General features: G+C 41.5%; 1 protein-coding gene across 8 annotated transcripts; it reads right to left on the reverse strand.

Moving 5' to 3' along the window:
* Positions 1–3,098: 3,098 nt before the first annotated feature.
* LOC139575872 (zinc finger protein 143-like) lies at positions 3,099–17,274 on the reverse strand. Of its 8 annotated transcripts, none has more exons than XM_071401256.1 (16): positions 16,849–17,274; positions 15,911–16,023; positions 15,692–15,781; positions 15,364–15,447; positions 15,085–15,210; positions 14,403–14,596; positions 14,215–14,280; positions 14,026–14,139; positions 13,830–13,905; positions 13,467–13,592; positions 13,096–13,275; positions 12,756–12,983; positions 11,836–11,969; positions 5,216–5,371; positions 4,848–4,982; positions 3,099–3,581 (listed from the first exon to the last, which is right to left on the reverse strand). In XM_071401256.1, exons 2-16 carry the CDS (start codon positions 16,014–16,016, stop codon positions 3,501–3,503), a joined length of 1,896 nt encoding a protein of 631 aa, XP_071257357.1. In that variant the 5' UTR covers positions 16,017–16,023; positions 16,849–17,274; the 3' UTR covers positions 3,099–3,500. The 8 variants fall into 8 exon arrangements, with proteins under 8 accessions (XP_071257357.1, XP_071257354.1, XP_071257359.1 ...); XM_071401253.1 differs by having other exon boundaries at positions 15,364–15,459; positions 16,849–17,273; XM_071401258.1 differs by having other exon boundaries at positions 4,848–4,949; positions 16,849–17,272.
* Between the last annotated feature and the right edge of the window lie 289 nt (positions 17,275–17,563).

Consider the following 17,563-nt stretch of genomic DNA (forward strand, 5'->3'; position numbering starts at 1 on the left):
GAAAAGAGTCGGCCCGAGAATTGAACCCTGTGGTTCCCCCATAGAGACTGCCAGAGGTCCGGACAACAGGCCCTCCGATTTGACACACTTAACTTTGTCTGCGAAGTAGTTGGTGAACAAGGCGAGGCAGACATTTGAGATACCAAGGCTATTGAGTCTGCTGATAAAAATACAGTGATTGACAGAGTCGAATGCCTTGGCCAGGTCGATGAAGATGGCTGCACAGTACTATCTTTTATCGATGGCGGTTATGATATCATTTAGTACCTTGAGCGTGGCTGAGGTGCACCGATGACCAGCTCAGAAACCAGATGGCACAGCGGAGAAGGTACGGTGGGATTCGAAATGGTTAGTGATCTGTTTATTAACTTGGCTTTCGAAGACTTTAGAAAGGCAGGGAAGGATGGATATAGGTCTATAACAGTTTGGGTCTAGAGTGTCTCCCCCTTTGAAGAGGGAGATGACCGCGGCAGCTTTCCAATCTTTGGGGATCTCGGACGATACGAAAGAGAGGTTGAACAGACTGGTAATAGGAGTTGCAACAATGGCGGTGGATCATTTTAGAAAGAGAGGGTCCAGATTGTCTAGCCCAGCTGATTTGTACGGGTCCAGGTTTTGCAGCACTTTCAGAACATCTGCTATCTGGATTTCGTTGAAGGAGAAGCTGGGGAGGCTCTGGGGGTGCGGAGTAGCTGTGGGGGGTGCGGAGCTGTTGGCCGGGGTTGGGGTAGCCAGGAGGAAAGCATGGCCAGCCGTACAGAAATGCTTATTGAAATGTTCAATTATCGTAGATTTATCGGTGGTGACCGTGTTACCTAGCCTCAGTGCAATGGGCAGCTGGGAGGAGGTGCTCTTATTCTCCAAGGACTTTACAGTGTCCCACAACTTTTTGGAGTTAGCTACAGGTTGCAAATTTCTGTTTGAAAAAGCTAGCCTTTGCTTTCCTGACTGACTGCGTCTATTAGTTCCTGACTGACTGCGTGTATTAGTTCCTGACTTCCCTGAACAGTTGCATATCGCAGGGACTATTCGATGCTATTGCAGTCCGCCACAGGATGTTTTTGTGCTGGTCAAGAGCAGTCAGGTCTGGAGTGAACCAAGGGCTATATCTGTTCTTAGTTCTACATTTTTTGAAAGGGGCATGCTTATTTAAGATGGTGAGGAAATTACTTTAAAAAAACGACCAGACATTCTCGACTGACGGGATGAGGTCAATATCCTTCCTAGATACCTGAGCCAGGTTGATTAGAAAGGCCTGCTTGCAGAAGTGTTTTAGGGAGCGTTTGACAGTTATGAGGGGTGGTCGTTTGACCGCGGACCCATAGCGGATGCAGGCAATGAGGCAGTGATCGCTGAGATCCTGATTGAAAACAGCAGAGGTGTATTTGTAGGGCAAGTTGGTCAGGATAATATCTATGAGGGTGCCCATGTTTATGGATTTAGGGTTGTACCTGGTGGGTTCCTTGATCATTTGTGTGAGATTGAGGGAATTTTAGCTTAATTCATTGCACTTGATCATATCAAATCAAAGTTTAGTCACGTGCGCTGAATACAACAGGTTCCCAGTCGCCTTCTCCGGGTCCTGACCAGGCATCCAGCTCTTTGTCCTCTGTACCTGCGTCGCTTCCTCTTGCAAATAACGGAGATGTCGGTCATTCACCTTACAGTGAAATGCTTACTTACAGGCTCTAACCAATAGTGCAAAAAAGCTATTAGGTGAACAATAGGTAGGTAAAGAAAGAAAGAAAACAGTAAAAAGACAGGCTATATACAGTAGCGAGGCTACATACAGACACTGGTTAGTCAGGCTGATTGAGGTAGTGTGTACATGTAGATATGGTTAAAGTGACTATGCATATATGATGAACAGAGAGTAGCAGTAGCGTAAAAGAGGGGTTGGTGGGTGGTCGGACACAATACAGATAGCCCGGTTAGCCAATGTGCGGGAGCACTGGTTGGTCGGCCCAATTGAGGTAGTATGTACATGAATGTATAGTTAAAGTGACTATGCATATATGATAAACAGAGAGTAGCAGCAGCGTAAAAAGAGGGTTTGGGGGGGGGCGAGAGAACAGTCTATGACTGGGGTGGCTGGGGTCTTCCACTGACACCGCCTGGTGTAGAGGTCCTGGATGGCATGCAGCTTAGCTCCAGTGATGTCCTGGGCCGTATGCCGAGCAATTGCCGTACGCCGAGCAACAGGCCAAGCAATTGCCGTACCAGGCAGTGATGCAATTTCTATGTTGATAGAAATGTTATCTTGCCGGTGCAGCGTATATCTCGCTAGCTGAATATACATGTCGTCATTCAGCCACGATTCCGTGAGACATAGGATATTACAGTTTTTGATGTCCCGTTGGTAGGATATTCGTGATCGTACCTCATCTAATTTATTGTCCAATGATTCCACGTTGGCGAGTAGTATTGACGGTAACGGCAGCTTTCCCAGTCGCCTTCTCCGGGTCCTGACCAGGCATCCGGCTCTTTGTCCTCTGTACCTGCGTCGCTTCCTCTTGCAAATAACGGAGATGTCGGTCCTGTGGGGTGTTTGGAGAATGTCTTGTGCGTCGTCTTTGTTGTAGAAAAAATCTTTGTCTAATCCGAGGTGAGTGATCGCGGTCCTGATATCCAGAAGCTCTTTTTTGCTGTAAGATACAGTTGCAGAAACATGATGTACAAAATAAGTTACAAATAACTTTTAAAAAAAACACATAATAGCATAATTGGTTGGGCACCCGTAAAACTGCTGCCATTTCTTCCGGCGCCATTTTATAACCTCAGCTAATCTTATAGCATTCACAATAGACATTGATCATTTCTGAAATTGCTTCTTGGTATATCATTCAATTATTTACACAAAAAGCCAATATGCCCAAAAATCTTAAATTGATAAGAATTGTCTAACTGCTCATATAGTAGTATGAGTTGACGTAAAGATGTGGTAGACATTTTAAGCACTTGCTATAAACAAATACCATACTGGGTCTTACACATACAAATAAATTCAATACTTAACAATATCCTGTTTCAATAGTAATCAAGTAGATTTCAGATGATAAATCTACAACATTATCACAAAAACAATTAGTGCAAATATATAGAATTGTACTGCTTTATTTAACAACCAATGTGTATCCATTATTTGTACATATTCAAAGTTAAAATATATGCTGGATTCAAAACATTGGCTATTTACTGTATATACACAGAATACAATATTCACACATGGAAAAATGGTACCAAAAGTCCAAAAACACATTACATTTCTTAATCTCATTCATGCAGCAACACACATCTTACTCGAGAAAGTAATGGATGTTTCAGCATTACAGACTCTTTGTGCAGCCATATCAAAATGTCTATTTACAAATCTTAATAAAGAATTCCATGTTTGATTTAAGAACAATACCCTTAAGTCAGAAAACTGTAGAATTTGTATAGAACAGTTGTTCTCATCAAATATTTCAATAGAAGTCATAGTACTGAAAGGCTTATCTTATCTAATCATCCAATCCCATCTCTCCTTGTTGTATTCTTGATGCTATCCTGATGGCTTCTTCGAGTGAAGGTTGTTCACTGAGCTAAGAAACAGAAAGGTTGAAATCACACACTGAGAAAACAATATTATTTACGCAAGATTGATGGTCTGATCAGGTGTAAGTAACATAATACAACATCTCGTCATTAGTGTGAGAGGAAAATACTTTTATTGTATCAAATGTTTTTTTTATGCAACAGAATAGAGGGTTCTTATAACTATTGTCTGTGTGAACTGAAAGTGGGCCTCTGGGAGATAACACTGACAGGATATTTACAATGTCTTTTGGGTGATAAAACCTGAAGAGACCACAATCTGGAGCATGAGTTAATGTTTCTGTTCTATATGGAACCAGGGAGAGATGACCCCAGGGCAAGATCTTGGTCTCTACACAAAGATAACTGTTTTTACAGCAGATACTGTCTGCTGTGAATTCTAAGTATCTTTCATACAAATCTTTACCTTGTGACCCATTCCATACATCTGTTGTTCGTCATGTAGACTGAAAGGGGTGTGTCTTGGCTATAAAATACCTTAGTACTTTTGTCTCGGGGCTCTCAACGAATTCGTCAACCAGCCATCATTATTGTAGAGCACTCAATCGATTCACTTATATATATATATATGTGTGTGTTGTATTGACCTGCTCCCTTATAAGTGAATAAAGATTTAGTTTAAGTATAACTCTGACTTGTGTGATAAGTTTGTCTCTCCTCATTTGATAGTAAAGAAATTAACCACATGAGACACTCTAGTTAAAAAATTAAGGCTCCTCCCATTGCAGTAAACAGTAGCTCATGTAGGCGTCAAAGGGAAGCAAACCTACATAGCAGACTGACTGGATGGAGTCTACAGGGATGAGTCAAGGCTAACCTTATTTACTTAAAACACCTTGTATTAACATCACAATGGAAGGACTGATGTGATCGTTGAAAACAAATAAATACCAACACACTGAATGTTTTTGTTTCTATTTAGCAATGGATTTGTCAGGAATAGACAGGAGAGGCGCAGAGTTCCTAAAACACGTGTACCTCAAGACTGAATATGACCCTTAATGATGGTCAATACAAAAATAGGCCTAATCTCAGATTCACACTGCTGTAGGCCAGCTCAGTGACTACAATATAATGCACTGTACTTCTTTGTAAGGCTGTGAGTTAGGCTAACAAACAGCTGTTTGTTAAAGCTACTGCAGTGTCATTTGAACGTGTTATGCTTCTCAGCATCCAATGGGAATATATTGTGTGGCCTGCTTGTCTCTATATGTTGCAATATTTGGTGTTTTGTGTCAGAGGGAGTCCCCTACCTGGACAGCGATCTGTGTGCCGTTTGAGGTGGCTAACAGAGTGACAGGGTGAACCCCCTCCTCTGTCTGCATGCCCTGAAAGGAGGCCAAATCAATGGCCACCTGGGGGGGAAGAGGTCCAGCATGTATTAAGACCTAAAGTCCAAAACGCATCACAAGTGACAATGATTAGTATGTCTGAAAGGGGGGTTTTGCCCATTAAGTGGAAAGTAGACAGTTCTATTGGTGTTTGCTGTGGGTGCGTTGATAGAAATAGAATCACTAGTCATCATTCTAGTTCTGTCACTGTTAAGGTATCGAACAGAACTAAACACAGGGACACATTTGGGGATTTCAGATCATGGTGGTAAAGTTTTAGTAAAACTCACCTGCTCTTCTGTACCATCTACTGCTACCATGGTGACTGAATGTGTTCCATCTACATTAAGCATTCCATGGGAAGGAACCGTGAAGGTGGTGCCATCACTGGTTACCATGGTAATTGTGTTTCCCAACGCCTGCATGTCAGCCTGGGAGATACTGACCTGGGAATGAAAAGCATGTAACATTTTATCATACACTATATAACTTACCATTTGCCCTCTATGAAATATTGTACAGCTAAACAAAGCGGTCTTCTGTGGGATGCATTGGAGTCAACATGGGCCAGTATCCTTGTGGAACGCTTTCGACACCTTGTACAGTCCAAGGGGGGGGGGGTTGAAACTCAATATTAGGAAGGTGTTCTTAATGTTGTGTACACTTAATGTATAACATTTGTATGTGACAACTATTTAAGATGCATACTTTCAGTTTTTCCAAACTCACTTCACTCGCGCATAAGAGGGAGGCTTGCAGTACTGGCACATGCGCAGACCAAATACAATGCTGGAACGCTGATTGAACTGTTTACATGTCCTTCTAATTGGAAAGATTGCTCAGAAAACCAGGTGTTTTAACTTCTTATGGCTGCAGGGGCAGTATTGAGTAGCTTGGATGAAAGGTGCCCAGAGGTGCCCATAGTAAACTGCCTGCTCCTCAGTCCCAGTTGCTAATATATGCATATTATTATTAGTATTGGATAGAAAACACAATGAAGTTTCTAAAACTGTTTGAATGATGTCTGTGAGTATAACAGAACTCATATGGCAGGCAAAAACCTGAGAAGAAATCCAAACATGAAGTTGGAAATCTGAGGTTGGTCGATTTTCAACCAAGCCCCTATTGAATACACAGTGGGATATGGATGAGTTTGCACTTCCTACGGCTTCCACTAGATGTCAACAGTCTGTAGAACCTTGTCTGATGCCTCTACTGTGAAGTGGGGCCGAAGAAGACAGGAATTAGTCAGGTCTATCATGACCTGACCATGCTCTGACCATGAGAGGGAGCTCTGTTCCATCGCACATCTGAAGTCAATGTAATTCTCCGGTTGGAACGTTACTGAAGATTTATGTAAAAAACATTCTAAAGATTGATTCAATACATCGTTTGACATGTTTCTACTGACTGTTATGGAACTTTTTGACATTTCGTCTGCTTTTAGTGAACGCGCTTCCTGACTTCTGACTGACTTTTCCTAACAAAAATAGCTATTTGGACATAAATGATGGACATTACCGAACAAAACAAACATTTCTTGTGGAAGTGGGAGTGCATTCCGACGAAGATCAGCAAAGTGAAGATTTATAATGCTTTTTATGAGTTTTGTTGACTGCACAATTTGGCAGGTAACTGTATGGCTTCCTTTTTTGGTTGAACGCTGCTCTCAGATTATTGAACATTGTGCTTTTGCCGTAAAGCTTTTTGAAATCTGACACAGCGGTTGCATTAAGAACAAGTGTATCTTTAAATCTATGTAAAACATGTATCTTTCATCAAAGTTTATGATGAGTATTTATGTTATTTGACGTGGCTCTGCAATTTCTCCGGATATTTTGGAGGCATTTCTGAACATGGCGCCAATGTAAACTGAGGTTTTTGGATATAAATATGAAGTTTATCGAACAAAACATATGTATTGTGTAACATTAAGTCCTATGAGTGTCATCTGATGAAGATCATCAAAGGTTAGTGATTAATTTTATCTCTATTTCTGCTTTTTGTGACTCCTGTCTTTGGCTGGAAAAATTACTGTGTTTTTCTGTGATTTTGCGGTGACCTAACAATCGTTTGTGGTGCTTTCGCTGTAAAGTCTATTTGAAATCGGACACTTTGGTGGGATTAACAACAAGATTACCTTTAAAATGGTATAAGATACATGTATGTTTGAGGAATTTTAATAATGAGATTTCTGTTAGAATTTGGCGCCCTGCACTTTCACTGGCTGTTGTCATATCATCCCGTTAACGGGATTGCAGCCATAAGAAGTTAATCGGCATATGCTTACTTCGATTATGATCATATACCGATTAAGATAAGCATAGTTAGGGGTTTACACGACTAATGCCATACTTGGCCCTCTGTCATAATCAGTTTCATATTTAATTATTAGTGTGCATGTAAAACATCCTCAGTGTATGGTGCCATGGGTAAAGAGGTGTAACGATGTAGGGGGATAAATGGGGTTGTTGAGACATTAATTAAGTTTAGTATTTGCTAACCTGTTGGGTAGTGAAGTGTGTTCAAACACACATCCTTTAGTGGGGTGCAGGGCCGAAAAAACTAGGTAGAAAATAAATACAGCCTGCACCCGGATAAACTCTACCACACACCTTTATTCACAAACAACGTTTCCATCCTTTAAGCCATTTCCTGTGAATGCCATCTGATTCATTTATTATTATGAGAACTACTGTTTGGTATCAACATATGTTTTGTCTACCTGATATAAATGTCTACACAGTTATAATATTCAATCAATAAATAAATACAGTGCCTTTGTTAAGTATTCAGACATCTTGATTTTTTACCCTACTGTTACGTTACAGCCTTATTCTAAAATTGATTTTTTTTAAATCCTCAGCAATCTACACACAATTCCCCATAATGACAAAGCGAAAACGGGTTTAGAAATGTTTGCACATTTATTAAAAATAACAGAAATAGCTTATTTACATAAGTATTCAGACCCTTTGCTAGGAGACTCAAAAATGAGCTCAGGTGCATCATGTTTCTACAACTTTATTGGAGTCCAACTGTGGAAAATTAAATTGATTGGACATGATTTGGAAAGGCACACACCTGTCTATATAACGTTCCACAGTTGACAATGCACGTCAGAGCAAAAACCAAGGCATGAGGTCGAAGGAATTGTCCGTAGAACTCCGAGACAGGATTGTGTCAAGCCACAGATCTGGGGAAGGGTACCTAAACATTTCTGCAGCATTGAAGGTCCCAAAGAACACAGCGTTCTCCATCATTCTTAAATGGATTAAGTTTGGAACCACCAAGACTCTTCCTGAGCAATCGGGGGAGAAGGGCCTCGGTCAGGGAGGTGACCAATAACCCGATGGTCACTCTGACAGAGCTCTAGAGTTCCTCAGTGGAGATGGGAGAACCTTCCAGAAGGACAACCATCTCTGCAGCACTCCACCAATTAGGCCTTTATGGTAAAGTGGCCAGACGGAAGCCACTCCTCATTAAAAGGTACAAGACAGCCTGCTTGGAGTTTGCCAAAAGGCACCTAAAGGACTCTCAGACCATGAGAAAGATTCTCTGGTCTGATTAAAATCAAGATTTAATTCTTAGACCTGAATGCCATGCATCACATCTGGAGGAAACCTGGCACCATCCCTATGGTAAAGCATGGTGTTGGCAGCATCATGCTGTGGGGATGTTTTCAGCGGCAGGGACTGGGAAACTAGTCAGGATCGAGGCAAAGGTGAACCGAGCAAAGTACAGAGATCCTTGATGAAAACATGCTCCAGGGCTGCCGAGTGGCGCACTGCATCTCAGTGCTAGAGGCATCATTACAGACCCTGGTTCGTTTCCAGGCTATATCACAACCGGCCGTGATTGGGAGTCGTATAGGGTGGCTCACAATTGGCCCAGCGCCGTCCGGGTTAGGGTTAGGCCAGGGTAGGCTGTCATTGTAAATAATAATTTGTTCTTAACTTAACTTGAGTGGCCCAGCCAAAACCCGGACTTGAACCCGCCGATCACACATCTCTGGGGAGACCTGAAAATCGCTGTGCAGCAACACCTCATCCAACCTGACAGAGCTTGAGAGGATCTGCAGAGAAGAATGAGAGAAACTCCCCAAATACAGGTGTGCCAAGCTTGTAGCATCATACTTAAGACTCGAGGCTGTAATCGCTGCCAAAGGTGCTTCAACAAAGTACTGAGTAATGGGTCTGAATACTTATGAAAACGTATATTTCAGTTGTCTAAAAACGAGTATTTGCTTTTATTGTGTGTAGATTGATGAAAATAAACTATAATCCATTTTAGATTAAGGCTGTAATGTAACAAAATGTGGAAAAATTTAAGGGGTCTGAATACTTTCTGTATTTCACCTTTATTTAACCAGGTAGGCCAGTTGAGAACAAATTCAAATTTACAACTGCGACCTGGCCAAGATAAAGATAAAAACAACAGAGTTACACATGGGATAAACAAACGTACAGTCAATAACACAATAGAAAAATCTATGTACAGTGTGTGCAAATGAAGTAAGTTTAGGGAGGTAAGGCAAAAAATAGGCCATAGTGGCGAAATAATTACAATTTAGCATTAACACTGGAGTGATACATGTGCAGATGATGATGTGCAAGTAGAGATACTGGGGTGCAAAAGAGCAAAAAAATAAATAATGGGGATGAGGTAGTTGGGTGTGCTATTTACAGATGGGCTGTGTACAGGTACAGTGATCGATCGGTAAGCTGCTCTGACAGCTGATGCTTAAAGTTAGAGAGGGAGATATAAGACTCCAGCTTCAGTGATTTTTTCAATTCATTCCAGTCATTGGCAGCAGAGAACTGGAAGGAAAGGCGGCCAAAGGAGGTGTTGGCTTTGGGGATGACCAGTGAAATATACCTGCTGGAGCCCGTGCTACGGGTGGGCGTTGCTATGGTGACCAGTGAGCTGAGATACGACGGGGCTTTACCTAGCAAAGACTTATAGATGACCTGGAGCCAGTGGGTTTGGCGACAAACATGTAGTGAGGGCCAGCCAATTGTTTACAGACAGATTATTTCACTGTATCACACTTCCAGTTGGTCAGATGTTTACATACACAAAGTAGACTGTGCCTTTAAACAGCTTGGAAAATTCCAGAAAATTATATCATGGCTTTAGAAGCTTCTGATAGGCTAATTGACATAATTTGAGTCAATTGGAGGTGTACCTGTGGATGTATTTCAAAGCCTACCTTCAAACTCAGTGCCTCTTTGCTTGACATCATGGGAAAATCAAAGGAAATCAGCCAAGACCACAGATTAAAAAAATTGTAGACCTCCACAAGTTTGGTTCATCCTTGGGAGCAGTTTCCAAATGCCTGAAGGTACCACGTTCGTCTGTACAAACAATAGCACGCAAGTATAAACACCATGGGACCACGCAGCCGCCATAACCACCATAACAAAGCCAGACTAAGGTTTGCAACTGCACATGGGGACAAAGATCGTACTTTTTGGAGAAATGTCTTCTGGTTCGATGAAACAAAAATAGAACTGTTTGGCCATGATGACCATCGTTATGTTTGGAGGAAAAAGGGGGAGGCTTGCAAGCCGAAGAACACCATTCTAACCGTGAATTACGGTTGTGGCAGCATCATGTTGTGGGGGTGCTTTGCTGCAGGAGGGACTGGTGCACTTCACAAAATAGATGGCATCATGAGGATATATGGAAGTAACATCTCAAGACATCAGTCAGGAAGTTAAAGCTTGGTCGCAAATGGGTCTTCCAAATGGACAATGACCCCAAGCATTCTTCCAAAGTTGTGGCAAAATGGCTTAAGGACAACAAAGTCAAAGTGTTGGAGTGGCCATCACAAAGCCCTGACCTCAATCCTATAGAGAATTTGTGGGCAGAACTGAAAAAGCCTTTGCGAGCAAGGAGGCCTACAAACCTGACTCGGTTACACCAGCTCTGTCAGGAGGAATGGGCCAAAATTCACCCAACTTATTGTGGGAAGCTTGTGGAAGGGTACCCGAAACATTTGACCCAAGTTAAACAATTTAAAGGCAATGCTACCAAATACTAATTGAGTGTATGTAAACTTCTGACCCACTGGGAATGTGATGAAATAAATAAAAGCTGAAATAAATCATTCTCTCTACTATTATTCTGACATTTCACATTCTTAAATAAAGTAGTGATCCTAACAGACCTAAGACAGGGAATTTTTACTAGGATTAAATGTCAGGAATTGTGAAAAACTGAGTTTAAATGTATTTGGCTAAGGTATGTAAACTTCTGACTTCAACTGTATATGGGGCTTTGGTGACAAAACGGATGGCACTGTGATAGCAAATTGGATGCAGTCTGAGTAGAGCGTTGGAGGCTATTTTGTAAATTACGTCGCTAAAGTCAAGGATAATTTGGATAGTCAGTTTTACGAGGGTATGTTTGACAGCATGAGTGAAGGAGGCTTTGTTGTGAAATAGGAAGCCGATTCTAGATTTAATTTTGGATTTGAGATGCTTAATATGAGTCTGGAAGGAGAGTTTACAGTCTAACCAGACACCTAGGTATTTGTAGTTGTCCACATATTCTAAGTCAAAACCATCCAGAGTAGTGATGCTAGACGGGTGGAGGCAGCAATCGGTTGAAGAGCATGCAATTCGTTTTACTAGCATTTAAAAGCAGTTGGAAGCCGCGGAAGGAGTGTTGTATGGCATTGAAGCTCGTTTGGAGGTTTGTTAACACAGTGTCCAAAGAATGGCCAGATGTATACAGAATGCTGTATATATACCCACACACATACATCATATATAAAAATCTCCTTTCAACTTATATGTATAGACTGCTCTAATTGATGCTCGTCCTATGGCTATAAATATGGGTGTGGTACACTTCAAGTGAAATTATTAAATGAATGTGCAGACACCATTTATTTTAAACTAACCTGTTGGGTTCCATCTGGGTGTGTTATGAGCTGCACATGCTGCTGACCAATGGCCTCAGTCATCTGTTCCGAACAGGACTCCTCCTCCTCCTCCTCAACCGGGGCAAAATTCACTGAGGGATCATCGATGGCCTCTGAATCACATGGAATAACAACAATGACATTTCTCAATAATTGTCTCGTGACTCAGTCATTACTCTGGTTGCAGTCCTGATAAGGGCATAAAAGCAGTCAGTGATTCACCGTGAGTCAACCTTTAAACTCTGAGGTATACGTCAGATTTTAGAGGTAATCTACAGGTAACTGCCAAAATAAAGCAAACGCTTGAGTAAATTAGGGGTACAAAGTATATTGAAAGCAGGTTCTTCCACACAGGTGTGGTTCCTGAGTTAATTAAGCAATTAAAAAACATCCCAGCATTCTTAGGGTCATGTATAAAATTCCCAGTTACCCATTATTTTGGCTACCATGGCTAGAAGAAATCTCAGTTTATCTGAAAGAGGGATCTACAAGGAGCATCGATCAACTCAATCGAACACTTATGGGAGATTCTGGAGTGGGCCTGAGACAGCGTTTTCCACTACCTTCAACAAAACACAAAATTATGGAATTTCTCATGGAAGAAAGGTGTCACATCCCTCAAATAGAGTTCCAGACACTTGTATGCCAAGGCGCATTTAAGCGGTTCTGGCGACCCAACATCCTATTACGACACTATGTTGGCGTTTCCTTTGTTTTGGCAGTTACCTGTATGTTTATGGTTATTAGGTCACCACTAGTTACACCTTGGTACACATAGGTTGGGTTCTTTTTTTTTTTTTCTCCTCCCCAAAAAACAGGTGACGAACGACAAATAAGATGAAGTCATCCATTGATGACTAATACATCTGTGTAAGGTGGTGTTGACTTCCAAGCCTGACCTGTAGGGGGTTCGTAGTAGGCCTCCTGCTCTTCCTCAATGGGCTCTGTGACGTTATGCGCTGTGCGTTTGTGCATGGCCAGGGTGGAGATCTGCTTGTAGGTCTTCCCACAGTGGTTGCAGTTGTAGGGCTTGCATGGTGTGTGGACAACGTGGTGTTTGTAAAGGCTGGAGTACTCTGTGAACCGCTTGTCACAGCCTGGGACTGTGCAAACGTAAGGCTTCTCTCCTGTAAATATATCCCCTTCATTAATCACACTGTAAAAGTCCACACTACAAAAAGGACTGAATAATGTTGTTGTGTGACTTTTAACATAAAGAGAAACAGAAGGACTATATACCTGTGTGGATCCTCACGTGGTTCTTATAGTTGGTGGCACTGGCGAAGGCTCGCCCACAGCCAGGCTCTGCACAATAGTAAGGCCGCTCCCCTGTGTGTGTGCGAATGTGCACCTTCCTGATGTTAGAGGTAGTAAACGATCTCCCGCACCCCTCAAACGGGCACATGAATGGCTTCTCGCCTACAGTACAGAGGGGATGATGAGCTTGTTCAAGACCTCTTCAAGTTCATGGATGAGATAATTTATAAACAGCATGATCAAATGATTTCTAATCCAAATCCGAGGACAAAAATAAAAACTAGTTGTACACTGTAGATTGCATATGTAGGGATAAGACTAGGTATAAGTCTGACTTTGGACAAGTTTTGTACCTGTGTGGGTTCTGATGTGCTTTTGGAGGTCACCTGACGTCTTGAACGACTTTGCACAGTGCACTTCCTGGCAGCGATAAGGCTTCTCACCAGTATGTGTCCTGATGTGGCTTTTCAGGCCATACCCTTTTGGGGAAAAAACACATTTTGCTGAGTTGGAAACACGTGCTGTACGTTTAATGGATCACAGTCACACTGACCAACATTGTTCAGATAATGAGTGAGGAATTGTTCAAACTGAGGAAACTGATATCTCCTTAGCCATTTCAACAACAAGGTTACTATGACATATGCCTAGAGCACCTCAGCTTCATATCGCAAAGGTTTTATGACCTTTGCATTAGTCTGAAGGTCGTTTATTACCTGTAGCAAACTTCTTTCCACACCCCAGGTGATCACACAGATATGGCCGGTCACCTGTGTGGTACCTCTCATGTACCTGCAGAGGGCAGAAAAGAGCAAATCACACAAGATTAACAGATGTCATTTGGACCAATTGAATCTGATTCATTCTACATTCAAGATCCCAAGTCATTTTCAGGGAGTGAGTGTGCTTTACCTTCAGATGGTGTGCTGTTGTGTAGAGTTTCCCACAGCCCTCATAGTCACAGCGGAAAGATTTCTCTGTAGGCTGCTCCCTAGAACTACGACCACTCTGCCTTTGAAGCACAATCTGAAAGAAATATGTATCCAATGTACACTGGTGGTAAATATGATATGACATAGATAAACATGAGAAGTATAGTACCTGCATCTGCACACCACAATCTTGCTCAGCTCTCATCAGTACGGAGTTGACATCATCAGCTTCCACCTGAGAAAACAAAAGGAGGTAATAACCAGTGACCATTTTACCTCAAACAGATAAGGTATTTGAAAATTGCATATAATGCTGAGTCGATGAGCTGTTAAGATACAATGTCAAAAGCAAACTACCTTAGCGGTGTATTGTTCCAGCACGTTGATGGTCTCTTGGTCGAGGGTTCCATCAGCGTTCAGGTCTGACACTGTTCCATCTGCCTGGATGGCCAGGATGGTGTTGGTCTGAGGCATCTGTACTGTGTGCTGGATGTAAGCTGTGGTGCCATCCTCCAGCTGAACAGCCTGCAGGGTATTCTGGTCATAGGTATCTGTGAGGGAGTTTCAGTGAAGTTTAATACTCTATGGCAAAAAGTTGTTTTATTTTATTTACCCATCCAAATTTCTCCCGAAAAAAATGAAACACTGGGTAAAAACACATTTACAAAAGGATTACAGCAATCTTAAAAATATGCAATATGCAGAAATTACTCTGCCATTTCCTAGTTGCTATTTATTTTTTATTTTTTAAGTTTGCTTAATTTCAGTTTGTGACAAAACAAGCAATGTAGAGAATCATTGTACCATCTAAATCTCTGAAATATATCGTCTGTTTGATGCATGTGTACAAAACCGAAAGTAAAAGATGCAAAAACTAAACTTAAGATCGGGGAGCATAGAAATAGCGCACATAGAACCGATTTACCACTTATTAGACTTGCTTTCAATTAGAATGACAGATCTATGACTCGCATTTCTATGTGAATTTGGTCAGGTCGCCCAAAAGGTTACATGTCACAGCTTTAAGATTGAGACAAACCTTTTGGTGTGTGGATGTAAGCGGTTGTGCCATCTTCCAGCTGCACAGCTTGACCATCCTCAAGTCTCAGACCATCTCCTCCAATTACATCACACAAAGGGGATCCTGTCCACCTGTTGGCCTCCTCTGATAAGTAAAAATGGGGAAATATTGATAATTATATTAATTTCCCCATTACAATACAGTTTAATCTTAAAGTGGATAGTGTCATGAATAAGCAAAATATGAATGATTCATTACAACACAGCAATAATTAACATTGCTAAGAGGAAAACAGACCTGCTCTTGGCATTGATACATGTTGGACATATGCAGTAGATCCATCCTCCAGCTGAATGACCTGTCCATCCATGAACTTTCCATCTGAAATGGAGACTGCACTCTTCAATCAGACTGCTCTCATCAAATAATGGACTAAATCATGCTAATAATCAATAGAAAGAAGAAATCTGTCACGACTTGGCCAAGCAAGGTTATCAACTCTTTCTACATGGTCAGACCGTTTGGGGGGTTACTTTATGGGGCAGTGTTCACTGTTAGTCAAGCCAATACCTTCATGGCCACTTTCCATTACTGTATGTTTGGAGATGATTGACATTTGAGTTACCTTTAGGGTTGTGCTGTATGTAAGCTGTAGAGCCATCTGCAAGGGTCACAGCCTGCAAACTCACAGTGTCCATGTCCATCTGATCGCCATCTATTGAACAAAAAAATGACACAAGGGGGGAAAAAACTGGCTCTAGATGTACAACAGCATGTGTAAGTAACCTTTTCCTTCGCTGGAAACTTGGCTGAATCCCCACCAATAAATGGAAAGTGAACTTACCTGAAACAGTCTCTGCCAAACAGAGAGTGACCTGCTGAGTGTCTCCACCTGCAATTTGGAACTCTGCAATGCCCTGGGAGTCCCGGTTAATCTGAGCCAAAAGCATTGTTGCTCTGTCCAGACGAACACACACACACATTATATTCACTGTATGTGGCGCTGCAGTCAGTCACTTTCCATACAACTATTGTAGTCTGATGCACAATGGAAATTTATGGATGCGACTAGACCCACTTTATACAATTAGGTAGCAGTGTCTGTTGCATTACTAGATCTGATATGTACACTAATAAAAAACAAACTTCCAGCTGACATGTTGTACAACAGCATAGATTCAAACAGTTCATGTTGTTGCCAAGTTGGATGGAACTTGATAGTAAAGTCAACAGTGCAGCTTCAGCTAGCTATGTCAGACAACGTTACCGTATCAAATATGAATGTGATTGTATGGGATATTTGTTACCTATACCTAGGTAGCTATAGGTAACGAACTAAATCTGACAGAAACGTTAGCTGAGAACAGTTTTTTTTTTTAACGATTAACGTTAACTAACCGACACTGTGATCATTTCACTAACGTTAGCTAAGTTAGCTAGCTAGTTTGTCATTCATGTATCTACTAGCTAACAATGTGGAGAAAATTTAAGTTATTTAGCTAAAGAAACAGTCAATGGGGAAATCGAGTTTATAAATTAGCCTCTTAAACGAACTGCTAACGTTAACTAGTTAGTGTGAAGAGCGCGGACAAATAATTTGTTAGTGCTAATTAGCATGTGGGCTAGCGAATAATACATGTTTTTAGACAATACATGATTTAAACTATGGTTTAATTGAGTATATTTATCATAGCAAACGCCGAGGACAGCTATCCCCTTCCGTCTCCCAAACTGGATATGGCTGTTGAAAGGCACACTGGGTAAAACCACATTTATACAAACCTCTAAAATTTCCAACAATTCATTCGGTTCGACCACCATGCATCAGGGCAGGAAATGTTCTCCTGTTCGCGCACCCCGGAACATGTACAAAGATAGCATTTGCCCCGACATGATCTGTATGATTGGCAAATATTTCAGTCGCGCAAGCTACTAGTAATCTCATTGGTTCAAAGTCCTTTCAATCATTGGTTGATGACCTCCCCTTTCCACTCATTTTTCTCATTCTGATTTTGGGGTACGTTCCATACGCCATTCTGGCTCACAAATGCGACCGCTTAATTAACTTTGCACGTAAATTCCAGCGGTTTAAAAAAAATATTTCACTTCACCTATGTTATTATACTTCATATTCGTGCTGGTCGTTCAGCACAAGAAACAAATAAAGAATCCTAAAAAACGTTTTCGAAGTTGGACACAGCCATTTTGGAACCGCAAAGCCTCATGGTAGCCTAAAGTCGAGCGAGGTAATGTGGGCAATGCAGTTGAATCAAACTCAAGGGTATTTGTAATGCATTTTATATACATTGACATTAGCCAGCAGTGTCTGTTAAATGAAACTACCCAGATCCAGGAAAACGGTATGCAGTTTGAAGCAAGTTTATGGCCACGTTCTAGTTCGTCTATATCGTGCTGCGCAGTATGCAGTTATATCGGTTACTGATAATGTAGACACTGTAAAGCTCTACTAGTGGGAGTGATCAACGCTAGCCAAGGA

This window comes from Salvelinus alpinus, chromosome 5, assembly GCF_045679555.1.
Source record: "Salvelinus alpinus chromosome 5, SLU_Salpinus.1, whole genome shotgun sequence".
Lineage (NCBI taxonomy): Eukaryota > Metazoa > Chordata > Actinopteri > Salmoniformes > Salmonidae > Salvelinus > Salvelinus alpinus.